The sequence below is a fragment of the Genypterus blacodes genome, unplaced genomic scaffold (assembly GCF_046128005.1).
Source record: "Genypterus blacodes isolate CSIRO-AG114 ecotype Tasmania unplaced genomic scaffold, CSIRO-AGI_Gbla_v1 ptg000038l_1, whole genome shotgun sequence".
NCBI lineage: Eukaryota > Metazoa > Chordata > Actinopteri > Ophidiiformes > Ophidiidae > Genypterus > Genypterus blacodes.
Window position 1 is genome coordinate 1,051,014 of NW_027466851.1, and position 24,369 is coordinate 1,075,382.

General features: G+C 47.5%; 2 protein-coding genes across 3 annotated transcripts; one reads left to right on the forward strand and one right to left on the reverse strand.

The window, feature by feature from the left end:
* Positions 1-1,418: 1,418 nt before the first annotated feature.
* On the forward strand, positions 1,419-13,311 carry LOC142996594 (protein mono-ADP-ribosyltransferase PARP14-like). 2 transcript variants are annotated; one of them, XM_076147560.1, is made up of 20 exons: positions 1,419-1,953; positions 2,232-2,314; positions 2,721-2,748; positions 3,029-3,091; positions 3,487-3,654; positions 4,164-4,289; positions 4,600-4,701; positions 5,006-7,181; positions 7,363-7,518; positions 7,630-7,705; positions 7,841-8,077; positions 8,469-8,690; positions 8,999-9,107; positions 9,301-9,450; positions 10,183-10,245; positions 10,431-10,616; positions 10,734-10,943; positions 11,155-11,255; positions 11,870-12,105; positions 12,182-13,311. In XM_076147560.1, exons 1-20 carry the CDS (start codon positions 1,761-1,763, stop codon positions 12,498-12,500), a joined length of 5,004 nt encoding a protein of 1,667 aa, XP_076003675.1. In that variant the 5' UTR covers positions 1,419-1,760; the 3' UTR covers positions 12,501-13,311. The 2 variants fall into 2 exon arrangements, with proteins under 2 accessions (XP_076003675.1, XP_076003676.1); XM_076147561.1 differs by lacking the exons at positions 1,419-1,953; positions 2,232-2,314; positions 2,721-2,748; positions 3,029-3,091; positions 3,487-3,654 and having other exon boundaries at positions 4,178-4,289; positions 4,586-4,701.
* On the reverse strand, positions 12,856-24,020 carry LOC142996595 (phosphatidylinositol 3-kinase regulatory subunit alpha-like). The gene is made up of 17 exons (XM_076147562.1): positions 23,831-24,020; positions 22,354-22,801; positions 22,069-22,198; positions 21,053-21,145; positions 20,887-20,958; positions 20,513-20,629; positions 20,214-20,406; positions 19,897-19,979; positions 17,274-17,379; positions 17,076-17,174; positions 16,416-16,596; positions 15,991-16,116; positions 15,721-15,863; positions 14,765-14,941; positions 14,599-14,673; positions 14,312-14,485; positions 12,856-14,147 (listed from the first exon to the last, which is right to left on the reverse strand). The coding sequence occupies exons 2-17, from the start codon at positions 22,543-22,545 to the stop codon at positions 13,958-13,960; spliced, it is 2,151 nt and encodes a 716-aa protein (XP_076003677.1). The 5' UTR covers positions 22,546-22,801; positions 23,831-24,020; the 3' UTR covers positions 12,856-13,957.
* Positions 24,021-24,369: the final 349 nt, after the last annotated feature.

Sequence of the window (24,369 nt, forward strand, 5' to 3'; positions counted from 1 at the left end):
CTGGCATGTGGTAAGACCGCACACACACACACACACGTACGTACACAGAGGCACGCACGCACGCACGCACGCACCTCTCCTCACCTCTCCTCTCCTCTTCTCTCCTCTCCTCTCCTCTCCCCTCCCCTCCTCTCCTCTCCTCTCCCCTCCCCTCCTCTCCTCTCCTCTCCTCTCCTCTCCTGTCCTCTCCTCTCCTCTCCTCTCCTCTCCTCTCCTCCCCTCTCCTCCTCCAGATGTTGGCAGTAAGATAAAGTTGGATCACATCCTTTATAAGGTGGGGGTTGGGACGAGGTGTGGGGGGGGTAAACGCCACCCAGAGGACGGACCGGGCAACTACTGCCCCTTCCCCTGGGCTGAGATGGTGGTGGAGGACCTGTAAGACTATACACACACACACACACACACACACACAGCCTCTTTATGACTTTACTTCATGCTTAAACTTAACCTCCCCCCCCAGCTGTGGTAACAGGAGGTCTTGTAACGTCCCTGTGACTGAGCTGGTCTTTGGTGAATACCCCTGTAAGGAGCAGACCAGGTACCTAGAGGTCTCCTATACCTGCGCCGAGCCTCCCCCGCCCCCCCCACCTCAGCCTGAGGGTAAGTACACACTGCAGTATGTCCCCCTCTCACCCGTGTCGCTAAAGCAAGATTACTGTGCTCCATCACTTTCACCTCTGAACTCTGTGTTCCTCCGTAAGTTTTGCCATTGTGTAGATGTTTGTGCTGCCCTTCCTCTCATGCTCACTTCCTTTCATCGCGTTCATACTTGAGTTTTGCTCGTCTTTGTACTTTTTGTCGCGTATATTTCTCATTTTACAGAATGTTGAAGAATGAGCAAAGTAATGATTGTTTTGTTTTGTGTAGCTGCAGGCGACACAGCCGCTGATGAAGCCTGAGGCCTCGTCACCGCGCACCTCAGCTAATCCTCTGATGGTTGAGGGTTTGAATCCCACGACAGCCTTCTTCACCTCACTCCTCTGCCATAGAAAGCTCTGTGTAGCATTTCAGAAATACTGCATTTGAATTTCTGAATATATTAAATAAAAGTTTCCCTCTTTACATGTTTGTTTATGTTGATTTGTTTCTTAGCTTTCATTTTGATCTGGTTTAACACCACAAACACACATTCAGTCTCCATTCTAGAAAGCTTTTCATTCAATTTTAGAACATTTCAAATAATAACATAATAAATAAACAATTATTAATTATGGATTAAAATATGTATTCATTTATCGTATGAAGAATTTTTCATAACTTTATCCCCTATTTATAGTATATTTATAAATGAATTAATCAAATTATTTATTGATTAATCATTCAGTCAAGTATCAGAAGTATCAGCTGAATGATGTAATGTGTTTATGGCGGAGAACCGATTCTTTCTGCGTCAGACTGAGAGGAAACGAAAGTGAAACTCGTTGTGTCCAAACTCTTCAGTCTCCGCCCGTGTCTCTGTGCGTCGCTCCGACACGACAGTCTCCGTGTGTCTTTCCGGGTCCGTCACTCGGTCTCTCGGGTCTCTGTCACGGGTCTCTGTGTATCTCTGTCTCTGTCTCGGGTCTCTGCGTGTCTCGGTCTCGCCCGAGACAGTCTCGGGTCTCTGTGTGTCTCTGTGTGTCTCTGTCTCGGTCTCTCGGGTCTCTGTGTGTCTCTGTCTCGGTCTCTCAGGTCTCTGTGTGTCTCTGTCTCGGTCTCTCGGGTCTCTGTGTGTCTCTGTCTCGGTCTTTCGGGTCTCCGTGTGTCCCCTGGGTGCGGGCATGGCGGACTCTGCGTGTGCGGTGACCGTGCGGGCGTCGTGCAGCCCCGCACAGCGCAGGAGCCTGAAGAACAAGCTGCAAATTTACTTCCAGAGCAAGCGGCGGTCTGGCGGAGGAGACTGCCGGGTGGAGGCGCAGGAGCCGGCGGGGGACGGAACAGCGAGGGCGACCGTATTCTTCACATGTCCCCTGGGTCAGTGGGACCGGAAGTCTCTAACTCATTATTGTACTGCTTATTGTTTGTTTAGCGTCTTTCATTACATGTTTACACTTTTCATTACATATCAACGTAAAAACGCATTTTATTAATATATGGAGTTCAAACTTAAACATGCGGACGCTTCTGTGTAGTGAATATTTCAGCCTCTAGGGGCACTAAAGCAGAGGGAATACCCGGGGGTGGATTTGGGGGTGCGGACTGGAGCTGGGGCTCCAGGTGGACTGTGTGTGAGCTGTGTTCTGTCCCTACAGTGAGGGACAGAGTCCTCGCCCGGGACGACCACGAAGTGATCCTGGAGAACCAGACGGTGAAGCTGCATCTGTCTCCTCCAGCGGTGAGTGGGCGGGGCCACAGCAGCAGAGTGGGCAGGGCCAGAGGATCCTGAGTTGAATGAGCCTTTGTTCACCTTTGTACTCTGTGTAACTTAAACCTTTGTCCCTCTTCCTCTTCCTCTGAGGGTGTGGCCTCACTGTGAGCCATTCTCTCTAAACTTGACACCCAGTTACACCTTTCAGCTTCTTCACGGTGATAAAATGTGACCAAACACAGAATACAAGGGTTGATTGTCATATTTAAGTAAATGATAAGTTGATTGATAAGTCCTGGGCCTACCATAAAAACAACTTCATAGATATCATTTGTAAATAAGACAGTGTGGTCAAAACTTATCAATCGATCGAGTGTTTTGTGTGTTTGGAGCAGTAAATATATTTTTATATTCTATTGTTTTTCCTCTTCAGAACCTTCCACAAACTGACCATCTCTCAGGTAAAACTGTTTACAAACTATTAATGGTTTTGTGATCACATTATCTTTTCATATTAATGACTCAACATCCAACATCCATATCAGATAACATGAGTGTCAATCTTTTTGATCTTCTGCTTGCATTAACGAGTCACAGAGCTGCAATCTACCAATTTACACATTGCCTCAGATCAGTTTACGTGCAAAAACATAGACGTGGTTGCCTTGTACGGAGGCTGTTTTATGCTTTTTCACACAGTCTGACATCCATCTGACAAATCTGTTAATTCTTTGTCCAAAGATGCAAAGAGTCAGAAGTCAGAAGTGAAACCTGGAAATGGAGCTTCAGCAGGAGAGGGAGATGGTAAGACTGTGTGTGGTGTGTGTGTGTGTGTGTGTGTTTATGTGTCAAGGACAGTGTGGGATGTTTGGATTATAATACTAACAAATCCTGTTGCTTTATGTGCATTAAAACCTTCACCGTGAGCTTTCAGTTCACAATTTTTTCTCTGAGTTGCAGCTCACTTGACAGTAAACAGCGCCACCTAGAGCACAAACACACTTTCACTGACACTACATGAAGGTTCCATATCTGCAACATTTATCACCTTAAATTGCTCCCCAAAGTATAGTTGTTAAAGCAACGTTCGTTTCAGAAATTTTGCTGTAATAAATATTTTGGGGAGCAAGAAATTCAGGCTGAGAAGTTATCAATCAACCTTTACACTGAGCTACATGATGTCTCACCTGAATGAACAGAGAGCGTTCAGAGGGTCGCTGTGGTGTTGGACAACGTGACAGACAACGAGTCCATGGATCTGCTGTCCATGCTGGTGGAACACATCTCAGGACTGGACGAGACCGGATACAACCTGGAGATGATCTGGGAGACCCACAGAGCCGTGATCACCTTCAATAAACCCACAGGTGTGAGACCAACACACTGTGTCCATCTGCGTTAGATACACAAAGACGCATGGTGACACATGGTGACGCATGCTGAAGATCCATTCAAACTGTTTGTCCTTTACTGAATCAGCCCCATCCATAGATGATGGTGATAGCTGCATGTCTGTAGCTCTGTTAGGCACTAGGCTCTGTACCGTCCTCAGTCTCTGCTACCATCGAGTGGTAACCTGATATTAAAACAGGACAAGCAGTGTGAATGGTTGTCTATGACTTTGAAATACTGTTTTTAAAATGTATTAACTTTAAATCTGTGATCCAGATCCTCCTCAAAATCTACTGTAACATTCCTCAGCCCTCAGCTCACCTCTATCAACATCAGAGACTCACACACACACACGCGCGCGCACACACACACACACACTCAACAAAGGGGGCTAAAACATAAGAAGCGTCTTGCTAGAGGCGATTCCTTGTTCAGTCAGTCAGTCATGTTTGTGTTGAATGTTGAACTGGAGTTTGTGTTGTAGATGTGGAGCGTTTCCTCAGTGCGAGTCAGAGCAGCACAATGCTTCAGAAACGGGGACTGAGTGCTCGGCCACTTGAGGCAGCGACCAGTGTCCGAGTGGAGAGTATTCCGCCCACCTTGGTTAAAGGTATGTTAGCTTTAAATGCTAATCCAAACATCTGCGCTGTATTGACCAGTAACATCTTTTCTTGTTATGTGGATACCTCACACTGAAACACCATTACAGCACCTGCAGTACACTTTGCATCCACGTGTCCTGCTTCTGTGGATGCTGTGATCAGATCTTAGTCTTCCTCCTCTTTGCCCTGTGACCGTCATCATTCTTTTATGAAATAACAAAACAAATCACTTTGACGCTTGGCAGTCGCCGTTTACGACTCCGACTACTTTGTTCTTTGTTTGTTGTCTCTGTTGTGAATGTAGTTTTGTGATCACAGACATGTTGGAGATGTATTTTGAGAAGAGTTGGACTCTGCCGCTCAGCGTCTCCATGATCCCAGACGAGCAGGCGGCCATCGTCACTTTCCAAGACGCTGCAGGTTTTTCATTCATATTTATACATATATGAAATATTACAATTAACATGCTTAATACAGAAACTTAATTAACTTCACTTCAGCGAGCGTTCATAAAAAAGTGTTTAAATAAATGTGTCATTACTTGCTACTTCGACTAATAAAGCAACTACACTTGAAGATCAACACTTACTATTGTTGTTGTTATTGTTATTCATACTATTGCAAGTATGAATGAGCCGGATGGTTCCCAGTGTTTCTGCAGACACTAAGCTCCTCCCCTCACAGTATCTTCCTCTTTTGTTATTATATTTCTCCTTTTCTGCAGTTGTGGGAAAGATTCGCTCCAGAGACAAACACGTCATGTGCTCCACCTCCATCAAGGTGTATCCATACTACGCGTCGCTGGGCGCCGCCTTGTATGGCAGAGAGCGACCCCGATGGAAGCTGCCTGAGCCGTTCACAGAGAGCGTGCTCCACATCGTCTGGAAGTTCCTCCTGATGAAGAAGCTGCTGAAAGCCATCAATGATCAGATGCGTCCTTACTTCTGCACTGTGGACTTGGACAGAGCGCAGGTGAAACTGAGTCCTCTGCCAAGCTTCTTGAGACAAAAAGATCTCACTGCAAAACACATCGATAACTGGAGGAATGAAGCTCTGGTGGGTTTCCGTCAGACAATGTCTCAGTACATCGCATTCGAATGCCCAGCGAACGCACCTGCATGGAAACTAGTGAAGAAAGACGTCCACTCAGTGGTGAAAGACGACGTCATAGTGGAGCTGGATGCATCCAGTGGAAGTTTGAGCGTGGCGGGCCGGGCAGAAGATATCCAAAGAGTCAGGGCTTCTGTGGAGGACATTGTTCTTAAAGCAATGAGTCGCCTGAACAGGCAAACAAATGGAATTTCTGAGGTGATGGATGTGTCTCCGGCTATGTTCTACATCCTGAAGCAGGAAGGGTTGCAGAAAGCAGTGACAGGGATTTCACCTGAGATGCAGGTCCGCTACAGTGACGACACTAAGACCTTGAGCATTTCAGGACTTTCTGAAGAAGTTTACCGGGCAAAGTCTTGGATCTTGGAGAGGAAAATGGGAATGAGCAGAAAACCTTTGGATTTGAACAACCATCTCCTTGACTTCCTCAAGAAAGCAGATCCCATGGACATGTCCCAGGACCTGTTCACATCCCAGGGCATCAGTGCAATCTACAGCATCGAGCCCAGTGGTGTTTTCCTCACAGGCATTTCTGATGGCGCCCTCGCTGACGCAGCAAGTAAGTTGAAGACTGTTTTGTCCCATCAGACTCTGGATGTTGGAGACCAGGAAGTGCTACGAGTGCCAGAATGGGCAGGACTGAACCGGCAGCTTGCAGACACATACAACTCCTCAAAGAAGAAGACGATGAATATTCAGATCCAACAGGGGAGAATAACAGTGGCTGGCTTCCTCAATCCTGTCAAGGAGGTCAGCCGCAGTCTGACGGAATTCATTGCGAACCACTCACAGGTTCAAGAGGCCATTCGTGTCAAGTCCTGTGCTGTTGTTCAGTTCATCAAGGAGAGAAAGTCACAGGATTGGTCCAAAATTACCAAAGTTCACAACGTGTCAGTCGATTTTGATACTGGAAGACCGAGAATCGTCATCACTGGAGCTCGATTTCAGGTCCAGACTGCCAAAGTCTACTTTCAGGAACTGGCCTCTGCTCTTGTGACCGATAACTTCACAGCGGACAAACCGGGAACTAAGAAGTACTTCCTGTCTCAGGGACGCCGGCTCTTATCCACAGTAATGAAGGAATCCGACTGTGTGGTTGTCCTGCGTCCGGAGAATGAAGAGGATGAAGAAGAAGAGATGTTTGAGGAAGAAGATGGTGTGATTTGTTATTGCAAAGTGCAGACCTCGAGTGGAGTTTGGGTGTCAGTCAGCAAGGCAGACATCTGCACCTTCAGAGTTGAAGCAGTGGTCAATGCCGCTAACGAGGAGCTGCAGCACATCGGTGGCCTGGCCCGGGCCCTGCTGCAGGCTGCAGGACCTCAGCTACAGACCATCAGCAATGAATACGTTGCCCGAAACGGAAAATTACGTCCGGGTGACGCCATCGTAACAGATTCCTGCAACTTGCCCGCAAAGTATGTCATCCACGCCGTTGGTCCGCGATATTCAGACTTTGACAAGAAGACGGCAGTGTCACGTCTGAAGCTGGCAGTTAAAGAGAGTCTGAATCAGGCTCAGAAGCGGAGCTGCACCTCTGTCGCTCTGCCTGCCATCAGCTCTGGCGTCTTTGGTTTCCCTGTTGACCTCTGCGCTGACACCATCGCTCAGGCAGTGCGCCAGTTCACCGACTGTCCAGCCGGTCCGGGCTCACTCACTGAGATTCACCTGGTGGACAACAGCGAAAATACAGTCAGGGTCCTGGCAAGGGCTGTAAACAATGAATTTAGTGACCTCCGACCTACGATGACGGTGCCACCACCATCAAGCGCAAGAGGAGGAGCCTCTCCCAGGTCAGTGAGGTGCAAGGTTTTGGTTATAATGATACTTAGATTAGATTACAAAGATTTTGTGTTTGGCAAATACTGTCTATCTGTGTCTCTCTCTCTGTCTGTGTCTGTCTCTGTCTCTGTCCGTCTGTCTCTCTCTGAATATAAAATTTTCATAACTTCCATGATCATTCTGTCCTCCTAGTGGCTATCGGGGTCGAGGCGATCCTCAGTTCAACAACAAAGGTCGAGTAAGAGGAGGAGGAGGAAGAGGAGGAAGAGGAGGAAGAGGAGGAGGAGCCGCCGCTGTACAGCCACACAGGAGAACCCAGAGTCCCAGAGGATACCCCCAACCTATAGGGTTTGAACCTTTAATACCCACAATCCTCTCTGTGTGAGGAACAACAATATAATACAGAATAAATAATCAAGTGATCATTTATGAAGTGTGATGAATGATAATTGGCTGTAGGCAGGAGAGGGCGGAGCAAAGGACAGCAGAGGGTCTGAGGATCGTTCTCCTGATGGGAAACATCCAGGACCAGACTGTGAGCGCACTTCCTGTTTGCTGTTTTTTTTGTAAATGTTTGGTGTCTTTGGAATTTGTAATCAATTAATCATTGTGGAATTGCTATCAAAGTCAAGTTGATTGTTTGTTTACAATGTAATGAATTTGTTCTCAGAGTGACGTCATCGTCAACACGATCTCAGAGCACACAGACCTGAACAAGGGAGCTGTTTCCTTGGCGATCCTGCAGGCGGCTGGGCCCGGCCTGCAGGGGGCGGTCCGCTCAGCGGCTAGAGGAGCAAGGCTGAGGATGAGTGAGGTCGTAATCACCGACGCCTTCAACCTCTTGTGTCAGAAAGTCTTCCACGCCGTTTGTCCTTTTTGGGACGACGGAGCAGGACAAGCACAGCAGGCCAGTGTTTGTTTGTTTGTTTGTTCTTCCTTCTTACAGACAAAATGGAATCCAGCAAATACAGGGAGCTGGTGGGTGTCAGAATGCAGCGTTCTTAAGAAACAATCAGCCATGTGTCAAAGCTATAAGCTATTCTAAACACGTATGAAATAGAATCTAATCTAATGCAAAATGAATAGTGAAATAATATAAAATGAATGAAATGAACAGCACCCAAGCACTAGAGAGCAAACTGAGGGTGTAAGGTGAGACTGTGTAGAGGCCCAACTGTGTGGAACAAGTCCACATCTGCTGACGCCCAGATGAAGGGTTTCCACATTGGAATGTGTATCTGCTCTGTCCTCTCGGAATCAAAGCTTGACTGGTTTTGTGGCTGTGTTTTGTGTTCCAGGAGTTGATATCGATCATCAGGTTTTGTCTGAACACAGCTGAGAAGCAGGGGATGATGTCACTGTCCTTCCCTGCCGTCGGCACAGGAAACATGAGCTTCCCCAGAGACCTGGTGTCCAGAGTCCTGCTGAATGAGATTCACGCCTTCAGCCACAGGACGTCACCTAAGTTTCTACAGGTGGTGAACATTGTTGTTCATCCCACTGACAAACAAACTGTGGAGGTGAGTTTGTCTGCCAATGAGAAACTCATGAACGTCATACTCCACCGCTTTTACCAACTTCAACGATCCATTCAAACGATGTCACCAACAATGTTTTCTGTTAGTTCCACATTCTTGTCGTTATTCAGCAGGTCCATAGCGACCTATAGTCCATAGAAAGGACCCTTATGGATCCATGAACACGTGTTAGAGCCTCTAAAGCTCCTCTACATGAAGATAGAAGTACATTGTTCCTTTTCCAGCTTGAAGCTCGACACACTGAGAACCGCTTAGAATGAGTTTCACATTTCTTGCTTCTTTTTTGTCAGTGTTTCACCAGAGAGTTCAAAGGTCAGCCGCAGAGAAGCACCACAACTGGAGTGAACCATGAAGAACCAGCAAATGAATCATCCATCAACCAATCACAGAGGCCCTCAGGTACAACGCCTGCAGACATCTTCACTGTCCTACCAACAGCAGTGATCCGCGTGATGTTACAGGTCCAGAAGTTCTGAAAGAAGAGAACTGGTCTGAGATACCTTAGTTATACTTGTCAGAGTAATATGAAGTCATATGATTCAGCCAATCCCCTTAATGTTAGTGTGTGTGTGTGTGTGTGTGTGTGTGTTAGCTTCCTTCGGCCAGGTGCGGTCCCCCACCCTCGGTGTGTATCGGATGCAGATGGGTCAGCTGACCCTGGAGGTGTCATCTGGGGACATCACCAAGGACACCAGTGATGTCATCATCAACTCATCCAATCACCAATTTAACCTTAAAGCAGGTAGCTTCTCTTTCGCCCCTCTCACTCTCTGCTGGGCCTCAGAATGTTCTGATCCAAACCTGATGGCATCGTACACTTCACTGTGCTCATGTCTTCGTCCTCCTGATCTATGGCACACTGGGCCAGACCTCTTTGTGTTGGTGAGCTGTGGGTTCATGAATATTCAGGAGGCACGACCCAGAATACTCACTTTGCTTTTGGCTGAGCCGTCTTAGTGCAGGCAAGGAGTTGAAGATGCAGACCTGCCTGCAGCCAAAATGAGTTTTCTCTTAAAGGTATCAGGGACAGGATGAGGAGCTCAGACTCAGAGTAGAACCACTGGCCTGTTGTGTTGAAAGGAGCCAGGTGAGATGGTTCAAAAGTGTCTAATCCGGACGCCTTCTGGACCCTCGGGAGGTTTTCCACACAATTGGCTGAACATCAGGGGGTAGATCCAGAATACACAGGAGGGATCATGTATCCCATCTGATCTGGGAACATCTTGGGTTAGCTGGAGGACGTGGCCAGGGTGAGGAACATCTGCACAACTTTGCGTACCGTGGAACAAAGCATTGATGGATTAGCTTCAGTTATCTTCAGGTCTGTTTCAGGTCTGGTCCCACTGTCTCTGGGTCATGTTCAGGTTTTTCAGGATTTAAACTTAAAAGCCTCGTAAATTACTCTTAATTGACTCATAGACTCAGAATTAAGAACATGTTTTATCCATATTTCTCACAAACTGTTGTTTCCTAGGAGTGTCCAAGGCCATTTTAGACAGCGCTGGACAAGCAGTAGAGCAGGAGTGCTCACAGATCGGTATGTAACTGCGTTTACTGGCCCCTTCTTCCACTCACTGAGCTAAGCTAAGCTAAACTGAGATAGCATTTTCCCCAGTGTTTAAAGTGGTTGTGCTAAGCTAAGCCAGCAGACCCCTCTTTGGCACATTGTGAGTGTTTGTGAGCACTGGCTGGGTTCTCTGAGTTGTTCTTTGGTTTCTGCAGTGAAAGCTCCAGGCTACCAGCCCAGTCTGATGATCCAGACGTCAGCCGGACTGCTGCCCAGCGCAAACATCATCCACGTGGTAGGACAGAATGATGCGTCTAAAATCAAAGACCTGGTTTACGTTGTGCTGAAGAGCTGTGAGGAGAGCAAGTTCAGCTCTGTGTGCTTCCCAGCTCTGGGAACAGGTGGGTGTCACCTCCAGACAATGAGCAGAAGGTTTCTCGTTAATTTTTACTGTGATGTTGCCGTCTTTGAAAGAGAAAATAGCACAATGTCCATTTCCCTCCCCCGGCTCTCACCAGGTCAGGGCGGGGCCGAGCCCTCAGCAGTGGCAGACGCCATGGTCGACGGCGTGGTGGACTTCTTGAGGAAGAAGCACCCAGAGTTTGTTCACAGTGTGAAGATCCTGATCTACCAGAAGAACATACTGATGGAGTTCCACAGGAGTATGAGGAAGAGGCAGGGACAGGATGTGGAGGGGAAGGGGAAGGGCGTCTTCACCAAAATCAAAGGTTTCTTCAGAACGTTCCACATTTGTTCTTCTGGATTCAGTATGGTTTGTCAGAGCAGGAAGGTCTACCTGAATACTTCTCTGGCCTTCTATTAATATCTCTAAAGCTGTTTGTATAAGCACATCAAATACTTTAGACATTATACAGACGACGAGGACAAAATATGAACACTTGTATCTCCTACCTTCTTCTTCTTCTTCTTCCCCCTCAGACTTCCTGTTTGGAGCCAATGAGGAACCAGCTGGCAGATTGGTTCTGCAGGAGGAAGAGTTTGAGTCTGCTGTGTTTGACCTGTGTGCTGACAATTCAAAGGTTCAGTTTATTTACTTCTACAAGGGTTGAATGATAAGTAGTGAGCCTTTTATAAAAACTTCCAGCCCGACACATGGCCAACAATGACAACAGGGACGACATCGTCTGAGGGCCAATAGGCTTCAAGCTTTTTGGCATATGGGAATAGGGGAGGGGCCAAAGTAGTTCTGTATGACTGACAAACTGTCAGTCATACAGAGCCACAGAGCCTTGTATTGAACACACAAGGGAGAATCACTAAGCTCAGAAGAAAAAGACTTAGTTATTAGTGCATTAAATATTAAATATGTGAAATATTTTACACCTGCTCACTTAATTATATTTCTGGCAGAGTTCTGAACCTGGCGAGACCCAGCTGCTCATGTTGGCACTGTGCTCTACGTATATGTTTAGCAAAAAAGAGTGAGAGGATTTTGCTGATCAATGTCAGTGAAGGTCAGGGTTGGGTGCTGAGGTCAGGGATCAGGGCAGAGGTCAGAGTTCGGGGCTGGACGGTCTCAGAGAGGTGTCTGACTTGAGCGCTGGTGTCTGGCTCAACCCTGTTCACAATCAGAACAGGTTTTTCACTAAACACTGCACTCATGGTCTCTCAAACTACCTGTACACCTCTGCAGGCTGTCAGTCAGGCAAAGCAGAGCATCAAGGAGCTGATAGTGAGTGAACAGGCGTCCAGAATCATCAAGGAGGTCTTCATCAGCAAGCTGTCCCAGGAAGACATGGACCAGCTGAAGGCCCTGCAGAGGAAACTGACTGTCAGCATCCGCCTGGAGCAGAAGCAGGAGGACCAGGAGCCCCACATCCACCTGGAGGGCCTGACCAGGGACGTGCTCACCGCTGAGTCTGCAGTAAGGTAAGGTGCTTTCCCAGGGACCTTCAGGCAACCAGGTAGCCAAGTTTCCAATCAAACGTGTTGTTCTTGGCTTCAGGGAGCTCATCCAGAAGGTGGAAAGGTCAGAGAACCGGAAACAGAAGGCCTCGCTGGTGAGCAGACTGGTGAAATGGCAGATTTTTCACCAGGATGGTTCTATTTCGCCGGTTGACATGCATACCAACCTCATCCTGGAGGAGGCGTTAACTGGGCAGGAGAGCACGCTGATCAAGATCAACGATGAGGAGTATCGTGTTGACGTAAAGCTATGCAAGGCCACAAGAGGCACACGAGAGGTGGACCTGCTGAGAGAAGACCTGAGCCAGGCTGATATCCAGGCTCACCCAGACGACCTCACCACTCCCATGGTGCCTTAGGTCAGCACGTGTGTGTTGGTGTAGAATCGTTTGTTCTCCAGTATCAGATTGTTTTATTGCATTTTAAGTGAAGTGTTTTGTGTGAAGCTAAAGCTCAGCAGCTGTAACATCACAGCTGAACCTTCTGTCTTCTTCTGATGGTTCCAGCATGTTTGCACGTTGTGACAGATGTGCGACAGATGTGACGGTTTCCAAAATCAGAAGCACTGTCGCAAAATACAAATGTGGAGCAGAAGTGCTGATGTAGCGTTTGTGAGGCTGATGAGAGAGAAGCTCTTCATCACCTCTTACATTTCAGTTATTGTGGACGAAATCCTAATAAATCCACCGAATAGGCCAAGAAATACAACATAACCCAACATAACATGATTTAATAAAATAATAATAAAACATAATCCGGTGTTCTCAGGTTGTAGTTTGACTTTGTATGATCATTCCTAAAATAAAATGTTTTCCATGCTCATGTGATGTTTCATCATTTTCCAAAATACCCACAGGCCTGGAAAACAAATGTTCATCGCCATAGAAACAAGGTTATTAGTTACTAAGCACGTAATCAAGAAGACGGAGACAAAACAAAACATGACAAAATTTCAAGAACCGATTGTTTTATTGTTCTTGATACTGAGTGAGCGGCAGGAATGAGAAGCAGAGAGGAAGAGGAGCAGCTCAACACAAAGGACAAAGATTTCTGATACAGAAAATACTGCGGTAATGGAATGAAGATCTGGGAATTTAAAGTGGAGGAAACCTGAAACATGCAGACGTCAGCTGGCTCAGCCTGAAGGAAACCAGGACCACCTCCTCCTCTTCCTCCATCAAATCCATCAAAAAGCTTCGTATTCCAGTGCCTGAGACTGAGTCTGACTCCAGAAAATGCGTTTGTATCCAGCAGACGTTTGTCCTGAAAGCAGCTGAAGCTCCTGCAGCTCAGACTGAAGGAGCCTGTGACGCCGCTATTCTGCAATAAAAGCTCTGGTTCTTCCATTCAGTATCCATGGAAACAAGGTGCCATTTCCCACCCTTCCAGGTCACTTCTGGTTCAGGCTGGGAGGTCTTCAGGTTACAAACCGATGTATTGATGATAGAAATGCAGGATGAGTTAGAAAAGTAAAGGCTTCATATCCTGTGTGAGGCCTTCAGCCACCTTCATCAGAAGGTTCCAGGCGAGCGCAGCCACCTTCACGTTTCCATGAGCCAGGAATGATGATGATGATGTGGGAAATGCAACAGGACCATGTCGACCGTCAGCTTATATTGTCATCTAAGCATCAGATGTGAAGATATAAAAGTGTGAGAGGAGACGAGTGGCGTTTCTTCACCGCGTTCCATTGGAACTGAAGACGGAAGCGTGGCTGTGAACCAAACCAGCTGAGTGGAATCCTGATCTGGTGTCGGTGGAGCTGAATGAATGTGCAGGAGGCCGGTGGCCGGGATGCGGCGGCGGCGGCGGGGGGTCACCGCCTCTGCTGGCTGTAGACGGGGATCGCCAGCGTGACGTTGAGCGAGTCGTTGTGTTGAACCAGAGAAGTCTGCTGGTAGTGAAGGACGAGCTCCTTCAGAGAGCCGTACAGGTTATAAGGCTCAGCAAAGCCGAAACCTGTGCTGGTTTTGTTTATGACGCAGTGCTTCACCTCTCCTTCCACACTGGAGGGGGGGAGAGAGAGAGAGAGAGAGAGAGAGAGAGAGAGAGAGAGAGAGAGAGAGAGAGAGAGAGAGACCATCATGAAAACAGTCTGATATGCATTCATAGAGAAAGTTTGACATAAATGCACAGACAGACAGACAGGCAGACAGACAGAGTGTCTTACACCACAGAGCAGGCGGCGTAGCAGCCTGGCTTGCTGCTGTCCCGGACCAGGAAGGTTCCGTCCCTCTTTCCTCGGAGCAGAGACTCGGCCTGATTGCGGTGAATGTTTCCTAAACGCCACAGCCGTTCGTCGTGGTGAGGAAGGTCCTCCTCATCCTCCACCATGCTGTACTCGCTACACACACACACACACACACACACACACACACACACACACACACACACACACATTAGTGGTCTGCGTCTGAGGCACGTAGCTGGGATGTGCACGGCGTTGCTGTCACTCACTCCTCTGTGGTTTCGTTCTTCAGGCCGAGCCACTCGTTCAGTTTCCTCTGCCGGACTCCTTTCTGCGTCAGCCACCTGCCACACACACACACAACACCCGTGACCTATGAGTACATGCTACACGCTACATGCTTCACGAGAGCCTGCGTGCTGCTGGGTGGCCTACATGAGGTACTGGTCTCTGGTCTTGCGGAGCTGGATCAGGTCAGGTTTGATGCTGTTCATCTTCTTGTCGATCTCTCTGTAGTCCGCCGCCTGTTTCTTCAGGTCCACCTCTAGGTGGCGCTTGCTGTCCACGATCTCACTGATCCGGGACTTCAGCTTGTCGTAGTTCTCCATGATCCTGTGAGGAGAAGAGAACACATGAAGCACTGGCAGCAGAACAAGAAGCTCAGTCTTCTTTGTTTTACTTCATCATTAAAATGCACAGACTGAGTATCAAACAGACTTTCTCCTCCATGTTATTTCTCCAATCACCTGCTTGAGAGGAAGTGGTTAACAGTGAATGAGGCCATCTAGTGGCAGGTAAAGCTCCCTGCAGCCTCACAGTGAAGCAGCTTGATGCGTCACAGCTTCAGCTGCTCCTCAGCCATCTTTTCTTTATTGTCCTACACATTTTCTTCAACAAAGTTTGACTGAATTTCATAGATTTCGCCTCTTTTTAGTTTTAAATTGTGAACTTGGCACCTCAATGTGTTTTCTCTCAATCTTGTGTGTGTTTAGCTGCGGCTCAAAGTCGCTCCCATGGTGCCTGTGTCTGTTTCATTTGAAGTTTTTAATTTCTTTATCTTTTGTAGATGTTTGTCATTTATATGTCAGCAGTCAGAGTTGAACTGGAATGTGAACTTGGACAGATTGTGCTTCATTTAACCTTCAGACACCAGTTTGTTTGCGTGAACTTTAACCTCTGCAGTGTTTTCGTCATGACGTGAACTCTAAAAACAGATTTCATGGAGGATTTTCCAGCGACAGATCAAATCTGGCAGCAGGTGGTTGATGCTCATTTCCCATCCCACCTTACAGTAAGTTACCATGGTAACCTCAGCTGAGCTCTGTTTTACCGTTTGATTATGCACATTCTCTCCGTCTATCTCGTCTATGGTTGCCTTGGAAACAACTTGCCTCTGAATCTCCTTGTCGTTGCCCTCGCGGCGAAACTTCTCGATGTACTCCTTACTGAAGCGCTCCTGAGTCTGACACTGCTCCTCGAAAATCTTTATGGTCTCGTTGAACGCCTCGATAGCCGTCCTCTTCATCTGGATCTCCTGAAGGGTGGGAGGATGACGAAGGGGGACAGGGAGTGAGTGAGGTCAACAAGAAAACATACTATTTAAAGAGCTCAACCTTCTATGTAAAGAACAGAGCTCTACCTGCATCGTAGCGAGTGCTTACCTGTGATGTTCTGGTGTACTCTTCGTACAGTCTGTCATACTCTCGGTTCTTCTCCTGGTACTGCAGGTGATACTCGTGGAGCTTCTTTCCCACCGCCTCGATGCTGTCCTCCTTCACCACCTGGTCCTGGAACAACAGAATCATTATTTCCTCTTTTAGTTAATGGTTTTAACATCAAACTGCCAGCCTGAGCTGACGGGACAACATATAGGCTGGTGACAATGCAGACATTTCTGCCTGCTTATGCTCTAGAAAACATCTGAAACCAGGAAATACGATAAAGACATTCAACAGATGACTCATAGAAACATGCAGCAAACAGTTGGTGTGGAAATGGTCGAGTCTAGATGGTTCTTGATTGTTGCATCTGTAACACACACACCTGGACACAGTGAGTGCTCTAATGACCTGATGAACCTGCGTACCTGTTGGTGCTTGGACACAGGGTAGAGCAGCTTGACGTCCAGCTTGGGGTTGTACTGGGCCAGGGATTCATGACGATAATGGTTGATCAGCTCCACCACTGAGCTGAAGGTTAAAGGGTCGGAGAAACCGTACTTCCCCTCACGATGGAAAATCTTGATCAGTTTGTTGTTGCCTCCTTTCCTGCAGGTCGCACAAAAACCCAGAAGAGTTGTTACCCAAAACAAACCTACGCTTGAATGTTGAGTGATGTTAAGAGCTCTACCTGTGATGTTAGCAGCTCTACCTGTGATGTTAGCAGCTCTACCTGTGGTGTTAAGAGCTCTACCTGTGATGTTAGGAGCTCTACCTGTGATGTTAGGAGCTCTACCTGTGATGTTAAGAGCTCTACCTGTGATGTTAGGAGCTGTACCTGTGATGTTAGGAGCTCTACCTGTGATGTTAGGAGCTCTACCTGTGATGTTAAGAGCTCTACCTGTGATGTTAAGAGGTGCTACAATGACAAAGCTGCAGAGAAATACTCAAAATACTTCTAGTTCTGTTTTCGTTAGTGCCAAAGAAAACCTGACAGCTCAGACAGCTGTGCTCAGAGCTGGGTCAGGGGTGAGGGGTCAGACAGGGGTGAGAAGAAGTGGACTGAGTGTTGTGATGAGCAGCTGTACCTCAGGGTCAGAGTGTAATCCCCGTGCATCTTAGTGGAGGCGTCTCGAACCAGGAACGTACCGTCAGCAGTGTCTCTCAGCTTTTCATTCACTTCCTCTCTATAAGAACACACAGAACCACAGATTGAAAACAATGTATACTTTACACATAACTTTATCTTGTGTGTGTGTGTGTGTGTGTGTGTGTGTGTGTTTTACCTGGAAATGTCTCCCCAGTACCACTCTGCATCCTGCAGAGCTATACTGTTATTAAAAGTGATGGAAGCTGCTGGAGCCGAAGACTTGACCGGTTTAGGAGGCAAAGCTGAGCGGGAGAGGGAGAGAGGGAGTAAACATGTGGAGAACATCCTTGTGGACGCTGTGTGTGTGTGCGATGCGTATATGATCGCCCCCCGGTGGTCGTTTGGGGAGCGGCTCAGCACAGACATCAAAGAGGTCTGACGTTGTGACGGCTCCACCAATGAACTGCTCTCCATTTGATCTAGGGGTGATCGGTGAGTTAATCACTCTGATCACACCTTATGCCTGTGTTCTTGATTCCAATTGGTCAACAGAGGGGCCGGAAACTCAATACCGATTGGCAGACGTCAGAGTAGAACCAAAAGGTGTAGCTGTAGCCAATGGTTTCAGGCTGACCAATCAAGCGCCTGATCTCGAGTTCAAACAGCCGCTCAAATCCATCGTAGCATTCTGACCCGGTCACATTCTGACATGGTGTCTGTGACCGGAGCCGGAGATTTGGTAGAACATCTAAGCAGAACATTCAGGACTTCAGCCTGAAGAAGAGGAGAAAACAAACCTGTCTGTTGGGTAGCTTTCCTCAGTTTTTCCTAATAAACAAAACGCTGCTCACTAGCACAATAACCACACGTTGCCATAGCAACATGAAAAGAGACAAACCCTGTAAGCATTATGTAATTTGCTGTGCAGCATCATGTTTGTTCTATGATCAGTCAGCAAGTAGTAACATAAGACATCGGCAACAGATGTGGTGTCGGAAGCCTTCACGTTACCATAGTTACCGTCACAGGCGCCACTAGAAGCAAAAACCCACAAAGCCTCGAGAAGGCGTCACTTTCCTGCCATAATTCATAAATAAACAGACTCTGGTTGGCTTGGAAGCGGCCTGAGACCAGATCTGTTTGTGTTCCTGCTTCATCACAGGTGGGTGTGAAGGCCACCTGAAGCCTGTGGAGGACTCCACCCAGGAGGGGCACAGGCGCAGGACGGAGACGCTGCACCTCCTGCTAGATTCAGAAGTACATTCTGAATGGCTTTGTTTGTTTTTTTTAAACAGAGTAAGCATTGTTTGTCACAATAGACTGGAGACACTTAAACTTTTCTATACTTGGTTCCTTCTTCCACACTCACAGCCCCACAGTGTCCTGTAGCAGCTCAGGTATTGGCCCCTACCTGGACTCTGCATGTGGATGTAGCAGAGGATCCTCTCTCTCCCGGGCCTGCCGCCCTCCTCTCGCTCCATCTCTGAGCCCAGAACCTCCCCGGCCTCCCCCGACAGTCTCACTGACACAAACACATCCGGACCGGAGTGCCGCCGCGTACTGTCTCACTCTGGACCCCTCTGACCCTGGAGCCAATGAGCTGACGTCACCTCAGAGCAAAGAAGTCCAGGCTGCATTTCTCTGCTTCCTCTCTCTTTCTCCTTCTCCTCAACTATCACCGTGTCTTCAGTTATTCCACAGCACGGATTAGAGAAATGCACACAATTCCATTGTTTAGGATTTGCAGGTACGTGAGCCAGAGGCTTAGACACAAAACAATTTCATTTGCACGACAGCAGCTCCCTTCCTTGTCAACAGACATCTAGTGCGACACAAGTTCTCTCTCTTTTCACCGCCTCCCTCTCTCTCCCTCTCTCTCTCTCCCCCCTCAGTTGAGAGCTCAGGAGAGCAGCTTGGAGATGTGTGACATCACCACAGCTCCCAGCCAATCCTGCGATGGCCACACCCCCTCCCTTCCCCTCCCCTCCTCACCATGCTGCGTCTTTCACTGTGTGGATGCATGATGTCATTGTTTCAGCTGCCTCTCAGTTTGAATGGATCCTGACTGATTAGTGATCAATCAGTTAATTATTGACTGACAGCCAAAACAGACACAGCATCGATTTATTCGCCGTTCAATTTTCTATTAAAGATAATAAAAAATATATAAACAATCACTACAAACAGAAAAACAATGGATCATTAAAGGGTTAATATAAAGATCATAACCCAGTCTGTCCACTGAGCGGTGCTGTGGAACCGGGCAGACGGAAGGGAAAGGAAGGGGGATAGCTACTGTCCTTGCCCAAAGTATCCCTTCTTACAGGCATGAAGGCCAGCGCCCCCTGGTGGAGACTCACTAAACTCACTAAACAACCAATCTATGCAAAGACTGACATGAAAACACCTAAAGGAAACTGTGAGCACAGATTTGACACAAGTTTTCAGAGTTCCACTTTGGTTTTGTGGCTAAATCAAAACACAACAAGTAAACAAACTTCACTGTGAATGTTCCAGATGAATTATTGCAGCTCTCCTAATTAAAACAGGTATTAAACAAGATGCTGACTGCCAGGATGAGCTCACGATGGAGCAGCAGGGGGGAGGAGCCAACATCCATCACACCCAGTGGGAACACCAGTGTGTGTGTAGGATTCAAAAAGCTTCAGTCACTTTAAGTTGTTTATGAAAAAAACGTGTGTGTGTGTGTGTGTGTGTGTGTGTGTGTGTGTGTGTGTGTGTGTGTGTGTGTGTGTGTGTGTGTGTGTGTGTGTGTGTGTGTGTGTGTGTGTGTGTGTGTGTGTGTGTGTGTCTCTAACCTGGTGCAGCCTGGTCCATGTTGAGTTCACTGGTTATCAGAATTTCCAGGATTTGTGTGAGAGGATCCAAACTGGACTCAGAGCTGAAGAAGAAAAGACACAACACAGTCAGAACACACAGAGAGAGAGAGACCCTGTGTGTGTCTGACCCTGTAATCTGTCTGAACGTGTGTGTGTGTGACCCTGTGTTCTGTATGAACGTCTGTGTCTGTGGGTGTCTGACCCTGTGCTCTGTCTGTGTGTCTGACCCTGTGCTGTGTGTGTGTGTGTGTGTGTGTGTGTGTGTGTGTGTGTGTGTGTGTGTGTGTGTGTCTAACCCTGTGCTCTGTCTGAACAGCAGGGGGCTGAAGCTCTCTGCCAGGTTTCGGGGGCTCAGTTGGGTTCTGGACGCACACAGGCGGGCCAGGTGTCGGACCACAGTGAGCAGGGTCAGGCTGTGTTGGGCGGGGCAGGCATGGGAGCTGGCCACGCCCCTCAACACCTGAGCACAGTCCTCTGGATCCCGCACCTCTGAAAGCAGACAGAGGGGAACACATGAACACATGAACACACGAACACACAGCCGGGCTTCACCCGCGTGGTGCCGATCGGCAAGTTCTGGGTTCTAAAGACCGACCCTGAACGGTGTGGATCAAGTCGGCCTGCAGAGAGGCGGGCAGGACAGGACCAGGAAGCTCCTGCAGGAACCTGACGACCCCGTCACACAGCGACGTGACGTCCAGCTGCTCCAGGTCTGAAAACAAACGCACCTCGGTTTAGAGATCCAAGCTCACAATGAACCAACAATGTTCACCAGCAGGTCAAGGGTTTTCTGGATTAGATTTGTTTACTGAAGTTTTTTCTCGATAGGTTGTATTGTTGTGTAGATGTTTGTGGTTCTGCAGGTCTTTGAATGGAGCCTGAACACGTGTGAGAGCCTGCAAGAGCTCCATACCCTAATAACATCGCTTAAAGAGAAACTTGAAGGCTGTGAGGCTCCGTTTAGCTCACCAGTATCAGCCAGCTGCCTCGTGTCCAGGACTCCTCCGCTCAGACTACGATACAAGTTTGGACCGTCCACACCTGCCGAACACACACACGACAAAATACAGGAACATTTCATAAAGAACTGAGGGGAGCTACTGTGTCTGTGTGTGTGTGTTTGTGTTATTCTCACCTTTGGTCTCTATGGCCTCCATCAGTCTGCTAAGGAGGGGCGGAGCCGTGTCTGGAGGCCCAAACTGATCTGGGAGGTCAGGCAACATGTAGCCTACCACACACACACACACACACACACACACATATTAAACTTTTTAATTACACATTTCTTCAAATAAAAAACTTTTTAAATCTGAACAGTAAGTAATGTTTGACTGAATAAACATGAGGAAGCTCTCAACACGTTACATCATCATGTGACACTTTCATTGGATGTTTGCTGCGTTTCAAACAGAAGTAATGAAGAACACAAAACAGGAAGTCCTAAACCAAAGACCAATGAAAACCAATCAACAACTTTGTTAATGCTACCACAAAAACACACACAGACCACACACACAAACACACACTTCCTGTGTTCTCTGGTAAACCTGGCAGAACAGAGCTCAGATCTGTTCCATCAGCAGCCACTGAACACCAGCTCTGTCTGTGTGTGTGTGTGTGTGTGTGTGTGTGTGTGTGTGTGTGTGTGTGTGTGTGTGTGTGTGTGTGTGTGTGTGTGTGTGTGTGTGTGTGTGTGTGTGTGTGCCATTAATGTGGCTGAAGAATCAGCTTGTGTGCGTAGGTTTGCTCATTAAATACTGCATGTTAGTGCGTGTGTGTGTGTGTGTGTAAAGCCCCCACGTTGCAGAACTACACAGTACATCAGTACAGCCACAGAACGTCAGAATTAAATCGACTTCTGAATTAGAGAATGAATTCATTAATTTAAGCTTGATTTAAACGTCCTGAATAAAAGTTTGGCTGCTTCATGCGTCGCCTTGGTGACGATCCTGACACAGCACACAACGGAGAGAAGAGAAAGTGAAACTGTGCACCATTAATGAGTTTAAATCCTCAGCTATAATATTGAGACAGACACGTTCCAGATTTCACGTTTACTCCACACTTTAATTTACAGCATTTGGATGACACACAAACGCACGCACGCACGCACGCACGCACGCCGACTCATTAGTTAATCTTGGGACTCACCCTCTGACTCTGAGTCGGCCCTGGCAGACGTTGCAGAGGGCGGTCGTGGGGGGCGGGGCTTGGGAGTAGGCGGGGACATCCTCTTCCTGCCCACAAACTCCACGTACGTGCCTGGGAAGTCGCCTTTTTCCTGTCAGATAAAGGGGCGGAGTTAAGCACAACTACATCTAGAGACTGTTACCATTCACAAGTTCATGGAGAGCGCGTCTGTCCCAATCAGGTCTAAACTGTCTCAGGTCTCAGCTCTGTCCTAAGCGGCCCTGTTGATGGCGTGTTGCCTCTCACCTGCGTGGTTTCGTTGAATCCAGGCAGCCATCCGATTTCTGACGGACGCTCTTCAGCTCCGCCGCTGCAGCCGAGGGCCAGCAGGGCTCCTTTACTGACCAGCAGCATGTCGCCTATGTGCAGGTCGATGTCCTCCTCCCGCTCCTTCTTGTAGTCGTACAGCGCTCGGTACTGAAAGCCCTCGGAGCTCATGGTGACCCGTGTTTAGAGCTTATGGCTTTACAGTTAGCTTACAAAAATGGAAAGTCTATGACAGATTATAAAAATAAGATTCTAGATTAAGTAAGCATGGTGCGTCCAGCTGTCTGTCTCCCCTGTCTCCATGGTCGCTAATGTCCTGTCATCCCTCCAGGCCCAGCCACAGCCTCGTGATCAGAACATCCTCGTCCTTCATGAACAAGAGTCTCAGCAGAGGTAACGGCCACATCTGGGGCGACGGCGGCTCAACCTGCGAGACGAGGTCAAACTTTAATGATCTGTGTGGAGATGCGGCTGCCGAAGAGGACGCGTTGAAAGGAGAACACACAGGACTACGCGACAAATTACATTACAAACAACTTCATGTTCATCCTCCCCAATAATGATGCCAAGACTTACCACCGCTCCCTTTTTGGAAGCAAAAATGAGTCTGAAAAGACACAAAAATACATCTCTGTCTACTTGAGATCAGCAGTAAGATGGTTTATTTATGTTACATGTCTAAGGGAGGCGTCGCCCAGAAGGTCATGGACCATCGTCTCTGTAGCACAGTAAAGGGGTCAGACACAGTCACAGGCCTCCCTGTGTTGGGGGAAGATATCTGTCTGGAAGGCCCCAGGACACTGCCCAGCTGTGCTCCACTAATTGTTGTGTTATTGGGGAAATCGCAGAAATCCTCCGGTGGAACAAAGGGGGCGCTGTAAAGATAGTAGCTGTGTGGTGCAACGGATATACTACTTGAATATTAAATATTTGGAGCATAAAAACCCTTTAAAATGTGTTTTAAAGGGTTTCCACTGGGACAACTTCACCCTCAGAGCCTCACCCCAGACCCTCACTCAGACCCTACAGGTCGATTTAAGACGTAAAATTGCACCAAGTGGCGCAACATTTCAGTACTTCCAACACTATTACACACAGTATTTACATTTTCCGTATGTAAATTGTTGCAAAATAAAGTCATAGTTGTCCGTTTGTCTAATGCCAAAGCTTCAACATTTCAAAAACAAGACAAAGATTAAAAAAATAAATTGATTCTTTGAGCTTTGAAGCGTTGAGCATCAAACGAACGAGCTTTAATGTCTCTCTCTCACACACACACACACACACACACACACACACACACACACACACACACACACACACACACACACACACACACACACACACACACACACACACACACACACACACACAGACAGACAGAGCAGGAAACGGGAAACACAATGCATGCCGACGCCAGCTAGCATTAGCCAGCTAGCTCGTGTGGCTCGCGCACCTTTTCTTGCTTCTTCGCAGGATCAAAGCTCTGAACGAGCAGCGCGCGGAGGGGTCATCGCGGATGTCGGAGCGCCCGTGCCGTCCGGAGGTCTCCGCGCGGGATCGTTTCGCAGCTATGCCGCTGTTCGCCCGCAGAAACACGCTCGAGCTTCGGCTGTCTCACTTTACTGGCAGTGAAGCTGTCAAGTTAGCACGGAGGCTAACTTCTGAGCTTCCGCTACGGATTGTCAAAATAAAACAGATTTCAGAGCGAAAACAAACCAAGTAAACAAATGTATATATGTAATAATTACAATAACAACACATCCTACTATTACCATTATTGTTGTCATTTAGTTATTATAAAGTGTATCTGTCAGAACAACAGACGCATTGACAAACAGATATATACATATATATAGAGAGAGATAATAATTTATAGCCACAGTGACATTTATAATATATTTATATATTATATTATATAATATATATTTTATAATATAAATCTAAAGAAGCAAAAGGGATTTCTTGCATTTCATTTCTGAAAAACATGCTTCA

Bases quoted from the DNA above. Each gene is read 5' to 3' on its own strand.
- LOC142996594 (XM_076147560.1), top strand. From the start codon at position 1,761: ATGGCGGACTCTGCGTGTGCGGTGACCGTGCGGGCGTCGTGCAGCCCC. The intron at 3,655-4,163 runs GTGTGAGACCAA...TTTGTGTTGTAG, and splicing joins CACCTTCAATAAACCCACAG to ATGTGGAGCGTTTCCTCAGT. The intron at 4,290-4,599 runs GTATGTTAGCTT...TTGTGATCACAG, and splicing joins TCCGCCCACCTTGGTTAAAG to ACATGTTGGAGATGTATTTT.
- LOC142996595 (XM_076147562.1), bottom strand. From the start codon at position 22,545: ATGAGCTCCGAGGGCTTTCAGTACCGAGCGCTGTACGACTACAAGAAG. The intron at 20,959-21,052 runs GTGAGAATAACA...TGTGTTCGGCAG, and splicing joins GGAGGCCATAGAGACCAAAG to GTGTGGACGGTCCAAACTTG. The intron at 16,117-16,415 runs GTACGCAGGTTC...CTGTTGTTCCAG, and splicing joins CTGTGTCCAAGCACCAACAG to GACCAGGTGGTGAAGGAGGA.